Source organism: Carassius auratus, chromosome 7 (assembly GCF_003368295.1).
Source record: "Carassius auratus strain Wakin chromosome 7, ASM336829v1, whole genome shotgun sequence".
Classification (NCBI taxonomy): Eukaryota; Metazoa; Chordata; class Actinopteri; order Cypriniformes; family Cyprinidae; genus Carassius; species Carassius auratus.
Window position 1 is genome coordinate 3333222 of NC_039249.1, and position 22583 is coordinate 3355804.

The following is a 22583-nucleotide window of genomic DNA, read 5'->3' on the forward strand; positions in this document are numbered from 1 at the left end:
TCATGAAAATATACTAATAAACAATTAATAAATAATTATTAAGTTTATTGAATTGCAAATAATTTAAAACTGGTAAGGTGATCAGTAAATCTTTATGGGCTGCCCGTGTTTCACAGACTGTTAAGATGAAAAAGACACTGTACACAAAATATTCCATATTTCCAAGCACTGTTATAAACGGCTAGAAAAGATTATTCATCAAAATGCAGCCTGCAGGGTAGTCAAATATTTACACTGATATATTACAGCCAGAAACGATGTACACATTCAGTGACATGAAATCCATTCAGTTATAGCCCTCCCGTATCACATACAACAGTTGTGCTTGAAATGACTTCAACATCATCATAATCATAATCCATCAAAGAAAATTAATATTAGGCACATATCCTAGAATTATTCACAAATTATATACACAGTGTACACACAACATATTGGCAGTGCTGACAGCATTACAGAGCTACGATATTTGGCTTCCATTGAAATCCACGATGATGTTGCATAGGAGCGATGACTGACAGGAATCATACTCTGGGGTGAAATGGAAGCAGCGGTGTAACTAACCCCTGCAGCGCCATACCAACAGCATTTGACAACATAAAGAAGATGAAAACACTGAAGAGCCCCATAGATAATGCTTTCCCATGCAAGGAAACTCACTGTCCATTCAAATAATATTTCTAAGATAAAATCTTATGTACAAATCCTCCAGAAGCATCCTTGCATTACAAAGCAGCAAATACAGTATATTATTAATCCAATGACTATGGGGACATATGCTATTCTTTCACATTGAATGCAAGATATGTACACGAATAAAGGCCAAAATGGTCAATGAGGTATACTCATGCACCAAATTATGAACAATTTGCCACTGTGCTTTTGCCAAGATGTGTTGAGACGGTCTTAAAGCACCAAGCAAAGCCTTACAGCTGAACCCCTCAAGATGATCTGTGCCAGTAGTGATCGTATGTATTTCACATATAAAAAAGCATTTTTCTCATACATGTTTGAAAGTAAAAAGTCCCTTTAACTGTGTAGCATATTTGCTTAAGAAAATGTGAATTTTCAAACAGATGGAGGTTACAGTCGCCCTGTCTTTCCCTTTATCCACTTCCTCTTTTCTAAACCACACATTTTGCACCTCTGATATGATATGATGACTGTGAGGCTGTTTTATTTTAGGCAATTCCAGGACTAGCATACAGCCCTGCAGTTAATAAAATCAGCATTTAGTTTAGAACTATAAAACATAGTGTCGTTTTTTCTTTACAAAATGGAGTAAGGCACCAGAGTCTATTCAGCACCAAAAACAGAGCGCAATCGAGCGTAAAAAAACAGATAGACAGGCTTTGTGCTACAGTAGAACACTGGAACATGCGGTCAGCAGTTAAGGAATGGGTGGTAACAAAAACTATAAAATAAAAATGCAGAAAGGCAAACAAAAGCACGTCCCAGATGGCAAACGAGGTAATTTTTCCAATCATCACAATAAATAAATCCATAATCATAAGTGTAGCACCATGCTTTTCAATCCGTGTCCTTATCATGTAAAACATGAAACGATGGTCAGCATCTGATCAAACTGGTTTCGTAAAGTCATGAGCAAGTCCATCATTACAGGGAAAGTCAATGTTCTTTTGAGTGATGCCAACCAAGATGTTGATCTCGGTTTAGGATGTAATTCCGCCGTTTCACCAGTAGAGGGTAAGACAAACGTGCATTGCATTGTGTGCGAAAGTTTCTCCGACAGTTAAGGTGCGGTCACATTTACCGAAGTTTGGCGAAGTTTTGTATGTGAAATCCATGTAATCGGAAATTGCACGTGATGATGGAAAATCTATCTACGCAGGTTTCGCAGCAGATTCAGGTTGTTCACTCTGATTCACCGTTTGGTTTGAAAGTGACTTGTGTGAGCTCTATTTCACACACCGCTACATTTTTGACGCCAGACAGTGAACCCTTTTTGTCCATAAAATTTAGCTAATGTGACCGCACTTCTACTTTTGAGGTAAAAATAGGGACAAAGCACTTTCTTCTGATTTTGTTGTTGTAAAATAAAAATAAAAATCACACTGAAGTACCGTTGGGTTTTGGCGCATATATATTTCTCTCTCTCTATATATATTTGTATATATGAAGTGGGTTACCAGCACCCATAGAAGTGATGTAATGACTTGATTAGAGTCGAGGAGTTAAATGGCATAACGGATCAGGCTGGATCATAGCGTGGACTCCAGCGAAGAGTCCAGGATGTCGTCATGATGACTGTTACTATTGGAGTCGCTGTCGTAGCTCTGCGGGCTGGAGCAGCTGGCCGCCTCTTTCAGACGCAGGAGCATGTTCATCTGTTCACACAACACGCAAAAACAACAGTCAGGCCTGATGACATAACACCTTTAAAAAGAAGTCATATTTAAAGGATAAAGAGCTGACTAAATCTAGAACATACTCTTTGGTTTTACCAATTTTATTATTATAATTTTTTTTTTCCTTTAGAGGTGCATTAAGAATTTATGTTTTTTTTTATTATCTAAAATATTCATTGTATAAATATACTTTTATGTGAAATTTTGCTGTTTACATTTTTTTTTACAACTTCTTGTCACATTCCTGTTGCATACAAAGTCTCCAAAATCCAGAAATGTAAACATTTGTATTTTTTTTTTGTCATAAGAAACGTGATGTAACTGATAATTTTTATTATTTTAAATAAGTGAAATAAAACAATAATAATATTAAAATGGAAAGAAAATGAAATATGAATATTAGATGAAAATATAAACATAAAAAAACAAAATTTAAAAATGTTGCCTTGGCAATTAACTGCAATAATTAATTTTTTAAATATTATTTTCAGTTCAATTAAGCACTAAAGTACTAAGTTACATTCATTAGGTAATATGATCGCAACATGGCATGGTAGAATAAAACTTTTTTCTACACCCCCAATAAGATTAGAGTATTCATCTTACAAAAAAATCACATAAATTATTGTGTGTGAATTATTTTCAGCAGCCATTGCTTATATTATGAGTTAATTGAGCAACTTTTCCAAGACCAATTTTCTACCTTATTATGGTTTGGGAGTAGGAAAATGTGTTTTTTTTTTTCACATTTTTTAAAAATTCAAACTGCTGATGCTGACCCAAAATCAGATGAGAAGCTGTATCTCAATAGCAGCAAAAAAAACAGCAAAATCAAACATGCTATGCCTCACAAGCACCACTTTGGGGACAGAGTCATCTACAGGTTGGAAAAGTATTGTCAGAAAATCATAAACTGTAAAAATAAACACTAAACTAATGCTTCTATCTGTGTGTGTTTCTCACCAGTGGGTCGGCATCACTGTCACTCTGAGTACTCTGTTTGTTAAGGCCCTCTCTGGAGGCGGAGTATCCATCGAAGCCCACATCCTCTGGGCGGAGCTGCAGCAGAGCTGGCCAATCAGGGTGCTGATGAGAGGCTGCCCATGGAAAAGTCTCCAGAACCCACAGCGCAGGATCCTCCCATGCAGCTCTGCGACCGTACAGCTAAACAAACACAAACAAACGGACAAGCGATAAATTGTTTGTTTCTATAAATTGATGCAAGAAAAACTACTTTGTGCGAGGTCACTTTTACAGTGAAATCTAATTTAAAAAAAGAAAAGAAAAAGGTTGATTTTACTATAAAAGGGGGCAAATGTTACCTGTAAGCCTTCTCTCACAGCCTCCAGCATGTAGGGGATGATGGAGTAGTTCCACAGATCGGTGAACCACACGCGAGAACCGTCCACATCCATCGGACATGACAGGAACAAACGTGGACCTGGATGAAGAGACATGAGACTCACATTTAACTCTTGCAGAGCGAATAAGTGGCACTGGGATTGGTCTGTTAATATTTGGTTTGAATATGGTGGGTTGTCTCCGTACCAATGGTCACATCGGAGGAGCTGTGGGCCTCCAGGAAGCGGTTGAGGTGGTGCCAGACCTGAGGGATCCAGTCTATGATCTTCACCAGCTCCGGGTTACGTGCTCGGCTGCCGATCTCTGTCTCGATCAGCTTCCTCCTCAGAAACCGGCCCAGGAAACCTTTTACTGGCTCCATGTGGTTAGCACACAGCACCCATCTGGGACAGAAATCACATTTCATAGAAAAACATACAACACAACACATAGGTTCCCTTTGTGTTTGTGTGTGCATAGCAGTAAAGGCCAAGGTATTGTTTTAGGGCTAATTCAAGACAAACCTGAAGTTATGATGAAGTTGCAGGTTTGGAGCAGAAGATGTCGCCTGACTCATCGTGCCGATTATATACGGGCTGCAAATACAGAGAGACCAAATATTATTGTTAGTGTCTATTTACACTAAGTTAAAATAGCTCCCCTTGTTGGCAAAGGCTAAGAAAAGCAGTCGTCACTGAAACATTATCCTTCAAAAATGATAATATTTCTTAGAAAGAAATATTTCTTATTATTAACTTATCAATGTGGAAAAAAGTTGTGCTGCCTAATTTTTTTTCTTTTGGTGGAAAAGCAAAAGAACAGCAATTATTTGAAATAGAAATCTTTTGTAAGATTATAGATGTCTTTGCTGTCACCTTAATGTCTCTACTGTACAAATATGTTAATTTTTAACATTTGAACATGTATTTAATAAAATATATAGAAGACCGACTCACCAGCGTTGGTATTTGCAGTTCAGCAAGCCGTTGAAGATCTCTCCCAGTGAGCTGATGTGATGAAGGTTGTCCAGAATGAGCACCAGAGGGGCTTCAGTGTCCTGTCCGTCAGCGCTGCACTGCTCCACTATATTAGCCAAGTACTGACGCAGCTCCTAGCGAACAAAAATACACAGCCTTACTTTCTAATGAACAAGGATTTCTAGACTTCAGGTCATATCTTGTTAGCTAGTCATTTTTATTTTACGTTTTGGAGATAAAAGTTCCAAAAAGTATATTTGTAGCAATAGCCAATAATTAGGGGTGTAACGATTGACTCGTTTTCTCGATGCATCGATTACAAACCCTGACGATTCATATGCATCAATCTTGAAAAATGATTTTTGAATCATGAATCGCCGATCTCGGACAGTAATCGGTTCAAAACGCTAAGAATTGAATGAAATCGCGATTTCCATATCGATTCAGTTTCAAAATACATACACATTAAATTACTACATGCACAAATTAATGGAAATTAATCATTCTAAATTTGCAGAAATCGTTCTTGAATCGAATCGAAAGCCAATGAATCGTGAATCGAATCGAATCGCTGCCTTCCCAAAGATTCACAGCCCTACCAATAATACATTGTATGGGTCAAAATGATCGATTTTCTTTTATACCAAAAATCATTAGGATAGTAAAGAAATTTTGTACATTTACTATCATAAATATACCAAACTTTGATTTTTTATTAGCACTCTGCATTGCTAAGGACTTCATTTAGACAAATTTAAAGGGGATATTCTCTGTATTTAGATTTTTTGCAGATTTTTAAAAAGTCAAACAGAAAGCTTCTTTATTCAGCCTTCAGATAATGCATAAATCTCAATTTCAGAAAATTGACCCCATGACTGTTTTTGTGGTCCAGGATCACGAATGAATTTTCCTTGCTCTTTTGACATAGGTGTTATCTAAACTAGAGTTTAAATGATGTACTGTAGAAATGATACAAACAACTCTGCTCACAAACCAAGGAAAAGAGGGCGATTCTCACCTTGCTGGATTTATGGTCGACGTTGAAGGTGACGATGTTGCTCTCATTGGGCAGTCTGCCCTCTCGCAGCGCCAGATGCTCTGCCAGTCTGTGGGCCAGATAGGATTTCCCAGTGCCGCTGGGGCCTGAAAGGATGATCCTGCGATGTTCCTGGAGCAAAGACACATAGCGCTGGAGCATGGGTTTGGGGATCAGCGTCTCGAAGACCAGAGAATCCTCCGACTGAGAGTTCACATCTGAAACGGGAGCAACACTCACAGTGTTAAAAACAACAGCAATACCAAACAAATAATGAGAATGGAGAAAACTTTGCTTTGTGTGAACCTTTCAGCGAGATGTTGATGGTGTCATTCTCTCCCACGAGGTATCCACAGGGCAGGAGTTCAGGTGTGTCTGCTCCTCCGGACCGGATCACGTCTCCAATACGATATCCCTCCACACTGTCTGAACCCAGACCCAGATGACTGACCGGATCTACATGTCTGATATACTCCTACAGAGAGACCATCAGATCATCAATCCAACAGATATCCACTCGTCTTCATCAAATAATCAGGACGGCTGCCTTATGTTAGATATAAAACATCAACAAATCATTTCGATGTGTCTGGCTAAATCACACAAATCTGCAATTAATTTAGTTTTTAATATTTTCAAAACAATTAAGGATATTTCCTCCATTATAAGAAATTACCGGTAGCAATTCAAATTCATTTTTTCTTTCTTTCTAGAGACTTCGCAATAGATTATGAACACATGAAATACTTTTAATGAACCACTGTCTGTCTAATGCTTCTGAATGTAAACCATTCATCATCAACAAATGGTTACAGCAATGTATATGAATTAATTTACCTTAAACAAGCGCCGCACGACCCCATCCAGAACGTCCCACTTGGTTTTTCCACTGACACCAATGCAGCCAATCAGATAGTCTCGAGTCCTGCAGTCCTGTGGGAGACGGAAGACACATCATTAAAACAAGACTCTCTCAAATGGGGCACAATTAAAGCTGCAGTAGGTAACTTTTGTAAAAATTTATTTTTTACATATTTGTTAAACCTGTCATTATGTCCTGACAGTAGAATATGAGACGGATAATCTGTGACAAAAATCAAGCTCCTCTGGCTCCTCCCAGTGGTCCTATTGCCATTTGCAGAAATACATCGCTCCCGTTAAGAAACAACCAATCAGAGCTGCGGTCCGTAACTTTTTTTGTGCTCAAACTTTACAAAATGTATATAATAAGCGAGTGCACCATGTATCCATTTTCCAAACCGTTTTTTTAGCTTGTCCTGAATCACTATGGTGCACCTATAATAAGTGTTTATATTGGGACTATTTTAGATTGCTTCGGGGGTACCGTGGCGGAGTAACCCAGTACCTTTGCGATTCTTCATAGACATAAACAGAGAGAAGTAGTTCCGGCTACGATGTTCTTCTGCAAGATGCAAGCAGTTCTGTTTATTAACCACTAGAGCGTCAAAAGTTACCTACCGCAGCTTTAAAAATCCTCCTGCAAAAAAAGGAGAGAGAACTGACCTCTTTCCATGTGACGTCCTCTTGAAGACTGACAACTATTTTCACATGTCTGCTCTCTTTACGAGAGCTTCCGTCTCCACCAGAGTCATCCAACAACATGTCTAAAAGAAGACGGACTAGATCTGTAATGTGCTTTCATGATTGTTTCTTGCATAAAGCGTCAAAACAAAAAAAGACATGTATGCTCATACCGAAGCTGGTGGACTCTGTGAGGTTGAGGCTGTGTTGAGACAGGCCAGGTGTGGGGGTCGGGTTCGGGTTATAGATGGACACTTGAGAGGACGCCCTGCTCCCACTGGCTTGGCTTTCCAACTTAAGACGGTCATTTTCCACCTTTAACTTCTCGATCTCCACCTATCAGACCACCCACATATTGATAAAATATATAACTTCTCTCTTTTCTACTCAAAAATAGCGAAAAACACTTTGCAAAAGGAAGCATCTCGGACTGCAAGAAGGTAATTGAAGGTCAGTCTCACACCTGCATGCGGTTCATAGCCTCCCGCAGCTGGTCCAGCTGGTGGGCGGAGCTTAGGGCTTCCAATCGAATGTCCGTCAACTTCATCTCCTTCTCTCGTAGCTCGCTGCGCAGCTGCATCACAGTCTCCGCCTCCCCATCCAGACAGTCAGACAGCCTACATGTGGAAGAGCACAAAGAGCACTTATCAGTCCTACTAAATCCAAATCTCCCAGCTATGTCAGTCTTTAAGTGTTTATTTAGTATTACTGGCATTTTTATATTTGACTTATTTAAATTAGCTGCTGAGACAGCATTTGTAATTTCCTTTAAAGGTTTAAATCTCATCTTTATATTTAATTTCGGACTTACTTTAATTAAGAAAAATGTTTTTAATAGTTAAGTTAGTTAATAATCCTGTTCCATTATGAGGACCAGAGTTGTTATATAACACGAACACACTCACATTGAGCTGGAGTGTGTGTTGCGGAGCCGCAGAGCCGAGGTGCTGGTGCCGTTGTGAGGGAGTTTGGGAGAGGAAGGGAGAGAGGAATCTGTCATCTCCTCAATGTCTGAGTGGGACGAAGCTGATTTGGGTGATTTCTTCTTACTGAAGGCCTGTTTGAAGGAGCTCCGCAGCTGCAACGACAACAGAGAGAAGATCATGAAGCTGAGAGTGTCTTAAAATGATGAGACAGAACTTAAATACGTGTTAGAGAAAAGCAGCACAGTGCAGACAGGGGAGTAAAACAGCAAGGGAGGAACAGCATTACATTAAAAGAAAGGGTTGAGCATCATTCATATCAAAGATTGAAGATAAAGCAGCCTTTTTATCTGTGTTTTTTTATGTGTAGATTTGAATGTGCTGAGCTTTTAATCTTTCATTTTAGTCATTTTGACAGTTATTTTAAACAGCGTTTACAATACAATAGCATTAATTTCTCTACAGTTGCAAAAGTAAAAAAAATAAAAAATAAATAAATAAACATTTGTAAAGTTCAGAATCAAGACTTTTTTTTAATTCATAATTAAGTATTTTAAAATAAAATGAAAAAATGAAAAAAAATTAATAACTGCACAATCACAACGTTTATTATCAATAAATGTAAAATGAAAAAAATTAAAAAAAGTTGATCAAGCAATGTAAAACCAACATTAAAATATAAAAAATCTAATAAGAATTTATCAAGGTTTAAAAAGTGAGAAGTTCTTTAAAATAAGAAAGTTCACAATCCAGTACTTTATAGAAGTTCAAAGAAGAAGAATTTATAATCAAGAATTGAAATATCAAGAACTCATGATCCCATTGACAGGTCATGAAACATTTCTGCAGACTTTGCTTACCTGTGTAAAACTAGACATTAAAATAAATGTCAATTTAATTGTATAAATAAACGTACTAATCATAGTGAGACATTACATTACCTTCAAATAGGTTGAGAAGAAGGGAAAAAGAGGGAAAGGGGGTTTGGAAGGACAGAGGAGGGGAGAGGAGCAGTACATCAGTACATCTAAGGGTTAGCAGGGTTAGTGGTGTGATGCAGACTGAAGCTGGGTTAACCAAAGACAGGTGTGCAGGATTCTCTGAACACACACTCTTACCTCATACACCTGCCATATGAAGCGACAGCACAGCGAAAAACAGAGAGACACAGAAAAGCACATTCAGCTGTGTGTGTTTGTGTCCTGCGCAGGGCTCTGAACTAAGCACAAGCTGCAAGACGCTGCAGATCACTGTCTACAATGACTACAACTAAATCTGCTAAAGTTGAAGAGTCGTGCTAAATTAAATTTCACTCAAAGACAAACCCCTCAGTGATTCGTCCACCAGGATCAATGCACACAATAACACAAATCGAATGCAGGAATAGGGACCTACATGAGCTAGTTTTCTTTCTCCCAAACACTAGTTGACCAACTGATGACCAACTACCAGGCTGATGTGACCTTTTTACACAACAGTAATGCACCTACGAAACTAAATAACCAATTTAAGCACAATTTAATTTCAGGTAAAAGAAAAAAAAAAATGTTAGCAAAAAAACAACAACAACAACAGCAACAACACAAACTTGGATACTAAGCATTTAAAACTCAAACGGCTAGTGTCCACTAATGTTCAAAAGTTTGAAAAAAAAAAAAAAGTCTCAAATGCTCACCAAGGCTGCATTTATTTTATTTTAAAAACAATTATACTGTCAAATATGTCAACTTGAAATAATATATTTTAAAATATAATTTATCCCTGTGACAGAAAGCTGAATTTTCAGCATCATTACTCCAGCCTTCAGTGTCACATGATCCTTCAGAAATCATTCTAATATGTTGATTTGTGGCAATATAATTGTATTTTTTTTTTTTTGTCATTATCAATGTTGAAAACAGTCGTGCTGCTTAATATTTTTGTGGAAAGTTCAAAAGATTTTTTTTTTAGCATTGTAAATGTCTTTCATGCCCCTTTTGATCAATGCATCCTTAATGGAATATAATTATTAATTTCTTTCAAAAACAAGCAGGCTGACCTTTTGAACATCAGTGTATATAAATCTACAAGGACTGCTAGCCTAAGTTACACTTGTCTAAACATAAGAGGGTAACAATTGCCGTTATTATTTAACATACATATTCATATTCATATTCATCATCTGACACGTCACCTCCAGCACAGGTCACCAGCTACAGTCAGCATGATATAGCAAAACAGGAAGTACAATTTATTAAACTCCATATGTATGGTAAACTTACTTCCACTACAAAAACACAGGACCTTTTTTTTTTTTAATACTGTTTGCAGGAAAACAAGAACCAGCATTTAAAGTTTTAGCAACTTCAGACAAAACATAAAAGACAAATGTTAGACACAAATAAAATGCAGAATGAACAAACACAGGTTAGCAGTGGTTGAATATATCTTTAAAGGGATAGTTCACCCAAAAGTGACAGTTCTTTCATTTACTCGGCCTCAAATAGCTCCAAACCTGTATGAGTATCTTTCTTCAGTTGGACATAAAAGAAGATATTTTAAATAATATGGGTAACCAAACCCTTGATGGTCCCCATTGACTTCTATAGTATAGTTGGGGACTGGAAACTGTTCGGTAACCAACATTCTTCAAATTAATTTCTTGTGTATCCATCACAAGAAAGAAACTAATACAGGTTTGGAACAAATCAAGGCTGAGTAAATGATGAAAGAATGATCTTTTTTTATTTAAATGTTGTGTACTCACCCAGTTCTTCTTCTTCTTCTTGCTGTTGGAGTCGGGGTTGTCCATGTTGGAGCCCAGGCTGGAGTGGCTGGTGGCGCTGGTGATGCTGGAGACGCTGTCAGATGAGTGCTGTCTGCGCATGCGCAGGTCCGGCTGCGCTCCGTTATTACCTGATAAACAGAGAGAGATTATGGTCGACTTCAAGTGTGCCATTTAGTGTTCAAACAGCAAAACTTAATAATACTATATGTGACCCTGGATCAGAAAAACAAGTCTTAAGTGTGCATTTTATTTATTTAAATAGCACAACTATTTAAAAAAAATATTCTGAAGAAAATAACCTTTAAAGTTGTCCAAATGAAGTTCTCAGCATTGCATATTACTAATAAAATTATGTTCTGATATATTAATGGTAGGAAATTAAAAATATATCTTCATGGAACATGATTTTACTTAATATCCTAAAGATTTCTGGCATAAAAGAAAAATCTATAATTTTGACCCATACATTGTTTTTTAGCTATTGCTTAATATATACCCCAGTGACTTAAGACTGGTTTTGTGCTCCAGGGTCACATATAATACATCAGAACACAAAAATGTCTAAAAATATATATATACAGAATGGTCTAAATACATGATTTCATTTAATCATTCATGTCAAAGGAAAAGATAGATAACAAAAAGCTTGCAATGAAATGTCAGAGATTTCAAATATGAAGTCGAACTGAAAAAAGTCTTGATTTCTTGATTCTTTTCTTTTGCTCACCTGTGCGTTCACTCTTGCAGGTGAGTTCTGGAGTATTGATGACGCCGTTGATGGCCGCTTGAGCCACTGCGTTTTGCTTCTTTAGCAGCTCAATTGTTTTCCTCAACTCATTCAGCTCAGAGTCCTAACATACACATACATATTTAATGACGATGCATCTACAAAATCATGCTCTGTTTAAGCTTATTAATGAACAAGTGTGATGAATTCAATTGCAAGCATGTTAATATTTACTTTCTGTTCTGCAGTCATTGTGAGGCTCTTGAGTCGGATGGTCATGTTGCCCAAACTCTGCTCAAATGCTGCCACCAGGTGGGCCTGTGGAGAAAAACAGGCAAAATGAGGAAAGAGGGTTCATCCAAGTTCAAAATGTTTTTTTTTTTTTTTTTTGCATGCATGCATGTATGCCTCATAGCTGCACCATAATACACTATGTACATAACACATATACATTGTGCAATCTGCCTTTAAGGTGGTTAAATTAAATGTCTAAGCTATGCATTTTCCTTGAGACCCACTCATTCACCCGTGGAGCTGCCTGGTTATTGAAATGTTCAACTTACTAAACACTCTTTACCTTTAAACAAACACTTAGATGTGCAATCTAAACTTTGGCCAGTATCCCAGACCTGCATGCGACAACACAAACTTTCGTTATAGGTCACCTTTCCTTCTAAATCTAATCTTCCCTTTAAGAACGAAAACAATTACAAATGATCTCTTACATACATTTTTTAAGAGTTTCAACTGTTTCTCCCACACCACAATGACAATAAATGGAGATCAAATAGTCTCTTAATTTTCAAACAACCTGAATATTTACACATGCATCCTCTAAAATGTCAAGTGATGTCAACAACATCTTAAGTTGTGCGCAGATAACAAAGTTTTAAATAAAAAGAGATCTGAAATCTTTTTTTTTTTTTTATACCAAAAATTGTCTCATTATTTTCCGTTTAATTCGTCAGGAGACATTTCAAAGTAAACATGAAAGACACAGTTAAAACTTTCCAAGCTAATATTCCTTAACTATGGACAAGTAACCACTGAGCATACGATTTTCTTCTGGATCATGGCCTCACCTCACATCCGAGAGGGTGCTGGGAGCTGTCATTTGTCTCCGTAAAGCCTCCCTGTCTATATTTTTCTTTCTGAGAGGGAGCGTGTTTCTCTGGACACCCATGGGAAGGGTAGCGGTTCAAAGGGAGCCAGATCAGAGGTCCGGTCCCATCAGAACAAACAACACTAAAACTCTTCTGCTGTTCCATAGATAGCTCAGATTCTGATAACTAAACCACAATGATATATTGAGAAGCAGTGAAGCTCCTCCTATCACTGATAACAGACACAGACAAAGCAAAGAGGCCGTCTGGGGCCTTGACATGTTTTACTGGTGTCTCAAGGGCCCCTTTTTTTTGTTTTTACCATTCTTTTTCTTTCTGTTGGGACATTTCTCACTGTTCTGTAACTGAACACTCACTGAAGTGTTTTGTCTACACAGCAAATATAGTCATCAAACCGAAACAATGTTCTAAATACGTCTTACATGTATAAATAATCCTTCACCTCATTCTCAACAAGTCGACAAATTCATGTCCGAGACCATTACGCACAAGCTTGAAATTGAAGAAAAAGAAAATCTGGGCTGTTTAGTGCACATTTAAACTCCTCTTTTGTTAGTTCCTCTGAAAAAACTCTTGTTTAGTTTGTATTTACAAGACAGGATTCCTTTGCCTTAGGCATAAGAGACATGTCTTTATGATTTATCTTTAGGAAGAACATATCAAAAACACTAAACATGGTCTGTACTCCCCTTTGTCTATAGCCATAAATCATCACATCAAATCATCAGTTCTCTGGTAGAAATGGCGTGGATCTGTTCTGACTTGTATTATTCTGCATAGTCTCACAGTATAGTATACTTTACTCTAATATGTTATATTTTATAAAAACACAGTGGCCCCCAGCAGTACTTATTTTTTACAACTTTGACTTTATAACTATTTCTCAAAATCTTGACTTTTTCTGTTGTATGTTACTTTTTTCCATCATAGTTGCAAATTTCATACCTCAAAATTGCAACTATTTCTCACAAATGTAATTTTATATCTTACATTAGAGACTTCTTTACCCCAAAATTTTGACTATAGGATTTCTAATAAATGTTATACCTCAGGAACGTTAAATCAGGCAATATAATTTTATACATCACATCTGTTTTAATTTTATATCTCAAAGACTGACTACTTTTCTGATAACTTTTATATCTAAAATTGTGAACACGTCTCACAATATAACATTAGATTTCAAAGTTGTCACTTTTTTCTAATTACTTCAACTTTATACCTCAAGCTTGCAAACTTTGACTGTCTTATACAGTAGAGTGATCTCTAAAAACAGTTTTTTTTTTTTAACATAACAGTTTTAACTACTGTACATGGGTAAGTGCATGTTAAATGTAAGCCAGTGTTGCTTAAGACGTAGTGCTATTGTATGATAATATAACGTCAAATGGAAACTCCAATGAGGTCACGATCAACGCTGACATTAATCAAATACACAACCCACACAGACGTCACTGGGATTACAATAACACCGTTTATAAGATGCCTCAGGATGACAACTGAAACTAGATACTGAGTTGTGAATTAATTATGCCCTGTAGATAGATAAAGACAACTATGTATCTGTGTCCACCTACATTAGCACTGAGCTGCGTTGTCAGGGCGGACACCTTTTCCTGGGAGGCGTCCAGTTCTCGACGCAGCTTGCGGATCTGGAGGAAAAATGTAGAAAAGAAACAGGTTTAAAAAAAAGAGGAAGAAAAAAACATGAAAAGAAGAGGAAAAGGAGGCACACACAAGGGATCCAGGTGTGTTGTGGAAAGAGTACTTTGAGATTTATTATCAAAGGGGGGAAACAGTTTGCAGGTGCATGTAAAGATCACAGAGATGTGTGGTGAAAGTGAATCCGCCCACAGATTGTGTTCACAACAGGTCAATGGTGCTGAATAAACACGCTACAGGTGACGGCAATGCGCTTCACAGGTATCTGGGCGGCCACGTGTGTGTGTTGTTTCAGCCAAACCAAAAACATGTCCTCACCTCTGACTGTGATTTCTCCTCGGTCTGTTAAAATAAAAAGACAGAGTAGTTACTGGCACGTTTAAACCGCGTATATGCTCAGCTTTTCTTGTTCAAGAGTTGAAAAATGAGCTGCTTTCTCTCCTTTCTTTCTCTCATTTGGCATAAAATGAACACCAGAGAGAGCAACACACACCTGGAAGTGAACAGAATGATAACCCTAAAGCTCTAAAGAGGGGACTTTTCCTTTTCCTGTGATTTATGAGCTCATCTTTACTGGTACACACGCAGACAATCGGGAAGTTGGGCACATTTGAATACGAGTCAGTGTTGGTAGTAACACTAAAGTTGCTAACTAGACAATGGGAATCACCCAGAAGCTCTTTAATGATATCAATGATATAAAAAGCTTAGTTTAAATACACACGTGTACATATGAGCACTAGTAAATATGCTTCTCTACAAAATGTTATGAGCATAATAATCTGAGTTAAAACAGAATAAAAAAAATAACAAAAAAAAACATTGACAGAATTAGTGTATTTGAATGGTGATCTAGCCCTATTGTTCAATGTTAAATATTTCTGATTCATATTATATCAATACATTTCTTCGCTCGTTTACTTGTTTATCTCCTAGATTTTAAATCTGAATCTCAGTTGAATGAGCATGCTTGCTGACAAGTGACTGCTCTCGACAACAAATAGGGCTCTAGGGCTCTTTGTATGTCGTCTTGCAAACACGCATGTAATGACACCCACTCTAATGCTTTTCTTTACCGTTGACACCTGTCCAAGAGCTAGACTGACAGTGATATTAAAATAGCAGCATTGTCTGTGCGTCACAGCATCAAATGACATGTGGGACAACCCCAGCGGCATCTAGCTGGTTTCGGTCTAATCAAATCTTGCTTTATGCAAACGCGTTTGATCATACAGACTCAATATGGTGATTCTGTCAATGCAACTCTGACCAGAGGAGCTTGGTTTGAAATCTCTGAGACCAAAGATTACCATGCTATCATATCTAGCTTTTGATGAACATTCAGCACTCTTTTGAACAGAATGAACCTGAACTTTCAAAAGCACCACAGAGTATTCATGTTTGTGTGTAAGAGACACTATGTTTCTGCACTGACAGCTGTTTCCCACATACACACACCTAATACAGTCTGTAAAGTCAATTCTCTGCTTAGTTAAGTCCAACTAGATACACTTTTCAAGGCACTACAGACTATATTTACAGGTACATAACTACGAATTAACGAATTGTAATAACATGTCTTATTACATTTATAAATATAGAATAAGAGCAAACTAAAAACTAAGGTTCCTACCGTGTTCCAAGAAGTCACAGCTCTCCCCATAGAGAGAGTCGCCATCATCATGATTTTCCACTCTTTATACTTCAGCAAATCTGATCCTTTCTAAACAAATCTCTACTGCCTAACTACCTCCTCTCTTCCTGAAGTCAACCTCGGTTGAACTGAAGACTCACTACACGTGTGCCAGAGTGAGACTGTTGTTAAAACACCTCTGTGGGTAAGTAGAGCCGCCCATCTGGAGGTGTGACTGGAGCGTGCCAATTCATCCATTATCCTATATAATCACTGGCTGAAACAAACACTTGTACACTCAGCCTATAAAGAAATACATTATAATCTATCTATCTATCTATCTATCTATCTATCTATCTATCTATCTATCTATCTATCTATCTATCTATCTATCGCATGTTTACTGTACAACAATTTTGGCGTTAAGATTGTATGATTTGGATTTTTACTAAATGTTTATGCTTATTGTGGAAGAGTTTGTATAAAACAAAGTATGTTAGAAAGTAAAAATAAAAAATGTAAAACACACACACACAAAACTCACCGTTGAATAGACAGAAGAGGTGCTGGACACCAGCGAGAGGGATGATCCATGAACTAAAGGGAGAACAACATAAAGGTATAGTAATTAAGACATTTTGGGATGTGGCAGATTGTTGCTTGAAAACCTATATGAAAAGTAAGCACATCAGATAAAGTCAGTGTATTTTAATGCTAAAATGACTGCTTAATGGAAGTAGTAGATTTTAAAGTACACAGCAGTGTTTACGAATGCTCACTTTTTAAAACACCTAAATGCAATGTTAGCCTCCAGCTATCTTACACAGACAAACAAACACAGACAGACAATAGCATCAACCTGAACACTGTGTCTAACAACTAAACCTCTAATTAAACTTTCACCTGCCCCGACAAGATGTGACTCATCAGAGATAATAACAACATCAGTAACAAACAGAAACGCTGATCGTGACTGTGATGCCTTATCAGCCCTGAGGAAACGCCAAGCGGCTGGCTGGGAGTCATGTGGGCGGGGTTTAGGTGCGAGAATGAAAGAGCAGCCACGCTTATAAACTCAGCTGAGGACCACCCAGAACACCAAAACAGAGAGTAATGTGTGTTTGAGAGAGAGAGAGAGAGACAGGATGGATGGTTTAGGGAAAGAAATCCATTACATTACGTCTCTCACAGTTTATTATTACCTACACGAGTCTGTTATGGTTGTTTTAGAAAGGCATGGCCCTAAACACACATACAAAAACATCAGGGTATCAGGGTACACCGTACAGATAGACAGATAGACAGATTGATAGATAGATAGATAGATAGATAGATAGATAGATAGATAGATAGATAGATAGATAGATAGATAGATAGATAGATAGATAGATAGATAGATAGATCACTTTTGCCAGAGGCTGAGGATATGAAATGTATCTTGTTTACTTCCTGTGTATGGATCAAGTCCCCTCTCAAACCCGTTCCCACAATCCCTCTGGGACTTTCACAACACTCGTGTTTCTGAGTCACAGAGTTCAGTCTCCTTGTCCGTGGCACACATACAGTATCATATGTTTTTATTCTTAAGATAATGCACATGGCTTTTAACCTGTATTTGGTTTCAGATGTCACAAAAGGCCCAGTTGGGTAATACTGGGTTACTGTGTTATTTTTACCCCTTTCTGCACGGGCCAGTTTACGGCTTAACCGTCTCTGGCAAACATCTTTCCGCTCTTAAAGAAGAGACTCATAACAGGTTAATACATGAACAGGTGGTCCGGGCTGAGTGCAGAATTTGAATGACTTAAATTGTAACATAAAGCTTTATGCACACGATGATTATTCAAAAACATTTCATGTGTGTCAGTGAAAGAGAGGAGAACAGAGGCTTGTTGATTTAGTCTTATGGCTGAATAGAATGAGGATAGACAGATGGGCTTATGCTGGATTCAGCTGTCTGTGAGTTGTTATAAAAGCCTAAATTCTTTTGTCTTCAAAGAACAACAACAAGTAAGCTCCCTACCAAGACAACATTCTTAATTAGCTACTATACAGGTGCTCCTGACAACAACATTATTACACCTTCTAAGATACCTTAGTTTGGTCAAATTATAAATAATCACTGAAGTTGTGACAGACTAAAGTGATGTACTAATGTATCTAATGGAAGATTTCTAAAGTAGAGAAGAGCATAAATGAATCTACTGTCTCTTGCAATTCTTTATCTCACCTTCCTCGAACCCGTCCCTGAAGGATCCCGACCGGCTCATGGTGCGGTTCTTCTCATCCAGCGACATGCAGGAGTTGCGCAGACGGGAATCACCATGGCTGTCCAGCGGGTTGTCCTGATTGGTCAGGCTGTTGTTGCGCAGGCTGGCTAGATTAATCTGAGCACCCGTGGTGGGGCTTCCTGAATAACACACGATGACACATAATCAAGATATAGTGTATATATAATATATTCATTTCTAGAATGGTCTGCTGCTTGTATTATCATTTCAGACAAATAAAATGTTATTTAAAGCAAAGTGTACACTTAAGTAAAACCTACAAATAAAACACAATGTCAAAATACACAAATAATCATATTTAATAATCCAGTATTGTAAATTCACAAAGTATGCATTTTACCAAGTTGGGCAAAGTTAAACCGCGTTCCAGATGGTGACGTCAAGCTGGAGCCGGTGGAGAAGGGAGAGTTACTGGCCGAGTCCTGCAATCCACTGCCTGAATGTGAGCGCAGCCAATCACGTGCCTCTTCCTGACGCAGGTGTGGAGAAGGGGCGTACCTGCAACAAGAGGACCGACCAATCAGATACCGGCATTCAAATGTCACTGTGATCTGAAACCTGACCAATCAACGTAATTAAAGTATGTGCAAAGTCATTTAATAAATTCTAACTCCTAATCTTTTATTTTAAGAATGGATATATTTACACTTCCGTTCAAAAGTTTATTTCAAAGAAATGAATACTTACATTGAACGAAAGACACTAAAACTAAAATGTACTTAGAATGTTACAGAAAATTAGATTTAGTGTTCTTTTGAACTTTCTATTAATCACTGTGAATGATTATTAATTTATGAGTCCTTAAAAATGTATAATGGTTTCCACAAATATACTTAGCAAATCAGCATATTAGAATGATTTCTGAAGGATTATGTGAGACTGAAGACTTAAAAAAAATAATAAAAAAATAAAAAAAATCTCACCAACTTTTGAATGGTAGTATTTCTGAAAATATATTTTATGTTTTACATTTTAGAACATCTATTATTAACATTAATGTGTAATATATACTTTGCATTAAAAAAGTATAAATAACTGAAATATTAATGTTTATAATGTGAAGAATAATAGCTTGTAAATGGAATTATAAATAAAAGTTGACAACAATTTGATTTGCTCACACACCGCAGACAGAAAAAGTAATAAAACTGTGGGAAGAAAAAAAACATACATTTCCAAAAGAGCTACTAATTAACACATAGTACTCCATAATGTGACAAAACTCTATAAAAAGTGACAAGTGCCATGCGCTCACACAGAAACTGCGACAGGAAACTGTGCTCAAAAATAAAACTGTAACCCACACTGCATATTAAAACATAGAAGCATGTGCAAGAGAGAGAAAGAGAGAGACAGAACAGAAAGGAGAACATGAGTGACAGTACAATAAGCACAGTGAGCAGGATCTGCATATTCCCACAGTGCACCTGTACTGTCCCTGCTTGGGAAGCGTGCTTCTATCACTGCAGGAATCATTGAGAAACGGACGAAATAAAAACAATAAGGGAGGAGAGGAACATCTAGAGCTTACTCAATCATGAGGGGTTGGTCAAGACAGATAATGAGGTTTAATTCAATTGTAATTAAACTATTAAAAGTGATTATCCTTTGATCTGTCTCTTGAGAACTCCTAGTCCAAACAAAAGCTGTTCTCAATCTATGCGGTCACATTAATCATAAAGCAAATAAACCATCTTTGTAATCACATATCTGGGTTTGATTGAGGAAAGTTACAGATTTTACCACTAGGTGTCGCTACAGTCACAAGTGCTAACAAAGGTGTAATTAAAACCACCATGGATTGGTTTAACATTAACAGTTCTACATCATGTTTATGTGTTCAAATATTTCCTATTGAAACAGGAAGTCCCTTTTTAAATAGCCAGTAGCCTTAAGTTTACGCCACAGCCCTGCAAAACCTCACCAGACACTTCTTTCACAAACTGACTTTTGGTCCATTTGTCCAGAAGAGAAATGCTTTTTTTGGATTTCACTAGCATTTAAATGGACTAAAAGCCACAAAACATCATTTTGATTGCTTGGGGTCTTTAAAACGTTATAAATACGCAGACACAAAGACACAAAGCCATGTGATTATTAAAAAGCAGCATAAGCAGACTCAAAAGCTATCAGACATTTTACCTGTCTTGCTTCCGGGGCAATGTGTTACGGCTGAATTTAGGACTTGCAGAGGGAGAGGAGAGGGGACTTGGGGAAAGTACAGGGAAGAGGGTTGATAGACAAACAGAGCATTGGAGAAGAGATTAATAGAGAATTAGAGACACCCTAAGAGGTTTCCACACTGCAGTCAAAGTGTGTTGTTATTTTAGGAGCACTGTGATAGAACGACACTAAGCTAACCTGGAAACCTACATTTTACATTTCAATATAAAATGTATCCATCAACTGGGTTTAATATTTTTTTCTTTCTGTATTTGGAATAAAGCTTAACAAACAAAATACACACATATGTAACTTAAAATCCAGTAGAAATGTTGCCTCGGCAACTATGTAAAACCAAAATATCTAGGTTGAAATAGTAACATTTATGTAAAAAAAAATAAAATTAAAGAAAGCTAAAATAAATGAAATACAAAAAATGTAATTGGATTCAAAATAATTAAAATTTAAAAAAAAAACAATAAAAGCACAAAAATACTAAAACTGTAGTTAAATTAAACTGAAAAAAACACACACACACACACAGACACATAAGCCAATTAAAACTGTTACCAAAACTAAAATAGTATAAAAATTAATACTGAAAAGCAATTAGCTTCCAGATTTACAAACCTAAATTAATTTAATGGATAGGTATTTCCCATTAGATCCGAATCAAATTCAGAATTCTAATTCAGATTTGGATTTCGATTCAGAATTCTGATTGTCATAGACCACATACACACTGCAAATGTCATGTCCTGGATTCTGTACATGTTTTCTGTAAATGTGGTTACCTCCTTAAACCTTGCAGTGCAAATGTTACTTTTCAGAATTAAGAAACTGATTCTAATTCAGAATCAAAATCCAATTCAGATTAGCACTCCAATTTCCGAATTGTAATACACAATAGTTCAGTGTTAACCTAGACCAGTCTCACAGATTAAAGAGTACTTCGACTCCATTAAAGTTTTTCTCTAGTCTCTCCCAGACTCACCTCTCTGACATGCCTGTCTTGGCACTACCCGTCCTCATCAGTGCCGGGTGGACATCCTCACGGTGATGCCCGCTGCCCACTGACATGTCGATGGACTCGCTGCTGGTGTGCATGCTGCTGACGGAGGGGTAGCCGAGGGCTGAAGAGCTGCTGATGGTGGTGCCCCAGGTCCCAGTGCCCGTTGAGTACACCGAACCAGGGCTCGAAGCTTGTTCGCTGCCCCCTACACTGGCACCGCGACCCCCGTACAGGGGACTGCTGGCGCCGCTGCCTGATACTGTGGAGGGGGAGTCCAAGGGCCCACCGGAGGACTGGGTGTGCCCAAGGGTAGCATGGGGGTTGGAGATGACGACTGAGTTTTTCATGCTCTCTGCAGAGGTAACTGGGGCCTGTTTAGCAGCCTTACCACCAAAAAGTCTGAGAGATGAAAAAAGAGAAACAGAATAAAACCAAACACTTAGTAAGTCAGATAATAAAAGCAAAAGTTCGGAAATTCATGAGTATGGTTTATTAATCCATGGGCATGATTTGTTAAACCGCGGGTACAGTTTAAGAATTTGTGAGTACTGTTTATAAACTGAGGGGACGGATTGCAAAACTGTCGACACAGATGATAAATTTTTTTTCTCCTACAGGTGACTTCCCGAGCTCCGTGCTACTGTTAAAAAAAGAAAAAAAAATATATATATATATTCTAGGCTCCTAGAATATGTATTTTGCGCAATAGTTGAAATTATGTATGGAAAATTTTGTTTTTGCGATACATCAAAACTTATGCGACAATTAATTTTTTTTAGGCATGACGTCATCACGCACTCCATTTTACTGGTAAAAAGCAAGTTGGATGGAAACAGGCAGCAGACAGCAAATTTCGCAAAAACAAACATTCTCTGTCAATAACAAAACATCGCAAAAAAAACTGGGTGAAGACTTGGCTTATGTCTCTTTTAACCCCGAAGCTAAAGAGAAAAACACAGTTCTATCCTTAAAAACAGTGGAAAAATATTAAAAGCATTTTGCTCATCAATAACACC

General features: G+C 37.5%; 1 protein-coding gene across 10 annotated transcripts in view; it reads right to left on the minus strand.

The window, feature by feature from the left end:
- Positions 1-24: 24 nt before the first annotated feature.
- Positions 25-22583, minus strand: part of LOC113105544 (neuron navigator 2-like) — a 171919-nt gene continuing 149360 nt past the window's right edge. For 6 of the 10 annotated variants that reach the window (XM_026266657.1, XM_026266654.1, XM_026266656.1 and 3 more), the window contains 24 exons: positions 21550-21966; positions 20535-20600; positions 18733-18890; positions 18332-18511; positions 16646-16698; positions 14787-14810; positions 14384-14458; positions 11917-12000; positions 11683-11806; positions 10935-11083; positions 9307-9315; positions 8171-8343; positions 7729-7882; positions 7439-7601; positions 7248-7348; positions 6561-6656; positions 6030-6198; positions 5706-5941; positions 4667-4821; positions 4235-4306; positions 3918-4114; positions 3692-3810; positions 3333-3533; positions 25-2348 (listed from right to left, as the gene is read on the minus strand). In XM_026266657.1, the coding sequence (XP_026122442.1) occupies positions 2223-2348; positions 3333-3533; positions 3692-3810; positions 3918-4114; positions 4235-4306; positions 4667-4821; positions 5706-5941; positions 6030-6198; positions 6561-6656; positions 7248-7348; positions 7439-7601; positions 7729-7882; positions 8171-8343; positions 9307-9315; positions 10935-11083; positions 11683-11806; positions 11917-12000; positions 14384-14458; positions 14787-14810; positions 16646-16698; positions 18332-18511; positions 18733-18890; positions 20535-20600; positions 21550-21966 (3301 nt within the window). In that variant the 3' untranslated portion in view covers positions 25-2222. The remainder of the gene's footprint in view (positions 2349-3332; positions 3534-3691; positions 3811-3917; positions 4115-4234; positions 4307-4666; positions 4822-5705; positions 5942-6029; positions 6199-6560; positions 6657-7247; positions 7349-7438; positions 7602-7728; positions 7883-8170; positions 8344-9306; positions 9316-10934; positions 11084-11682; positions 11807-11916; positions 12001-14383; positions 14459-14786; positions 14811-16645; positions 16699-18331; positions 18512-18732; positions 18891-20534; positions 20601-21549; positions 21967-22583) is intronic. The other 4 variants (XM_026266663.1, XM_026266655.1, XM_026266658.1 and 1 more) reach the window with 3 other exon arrangements.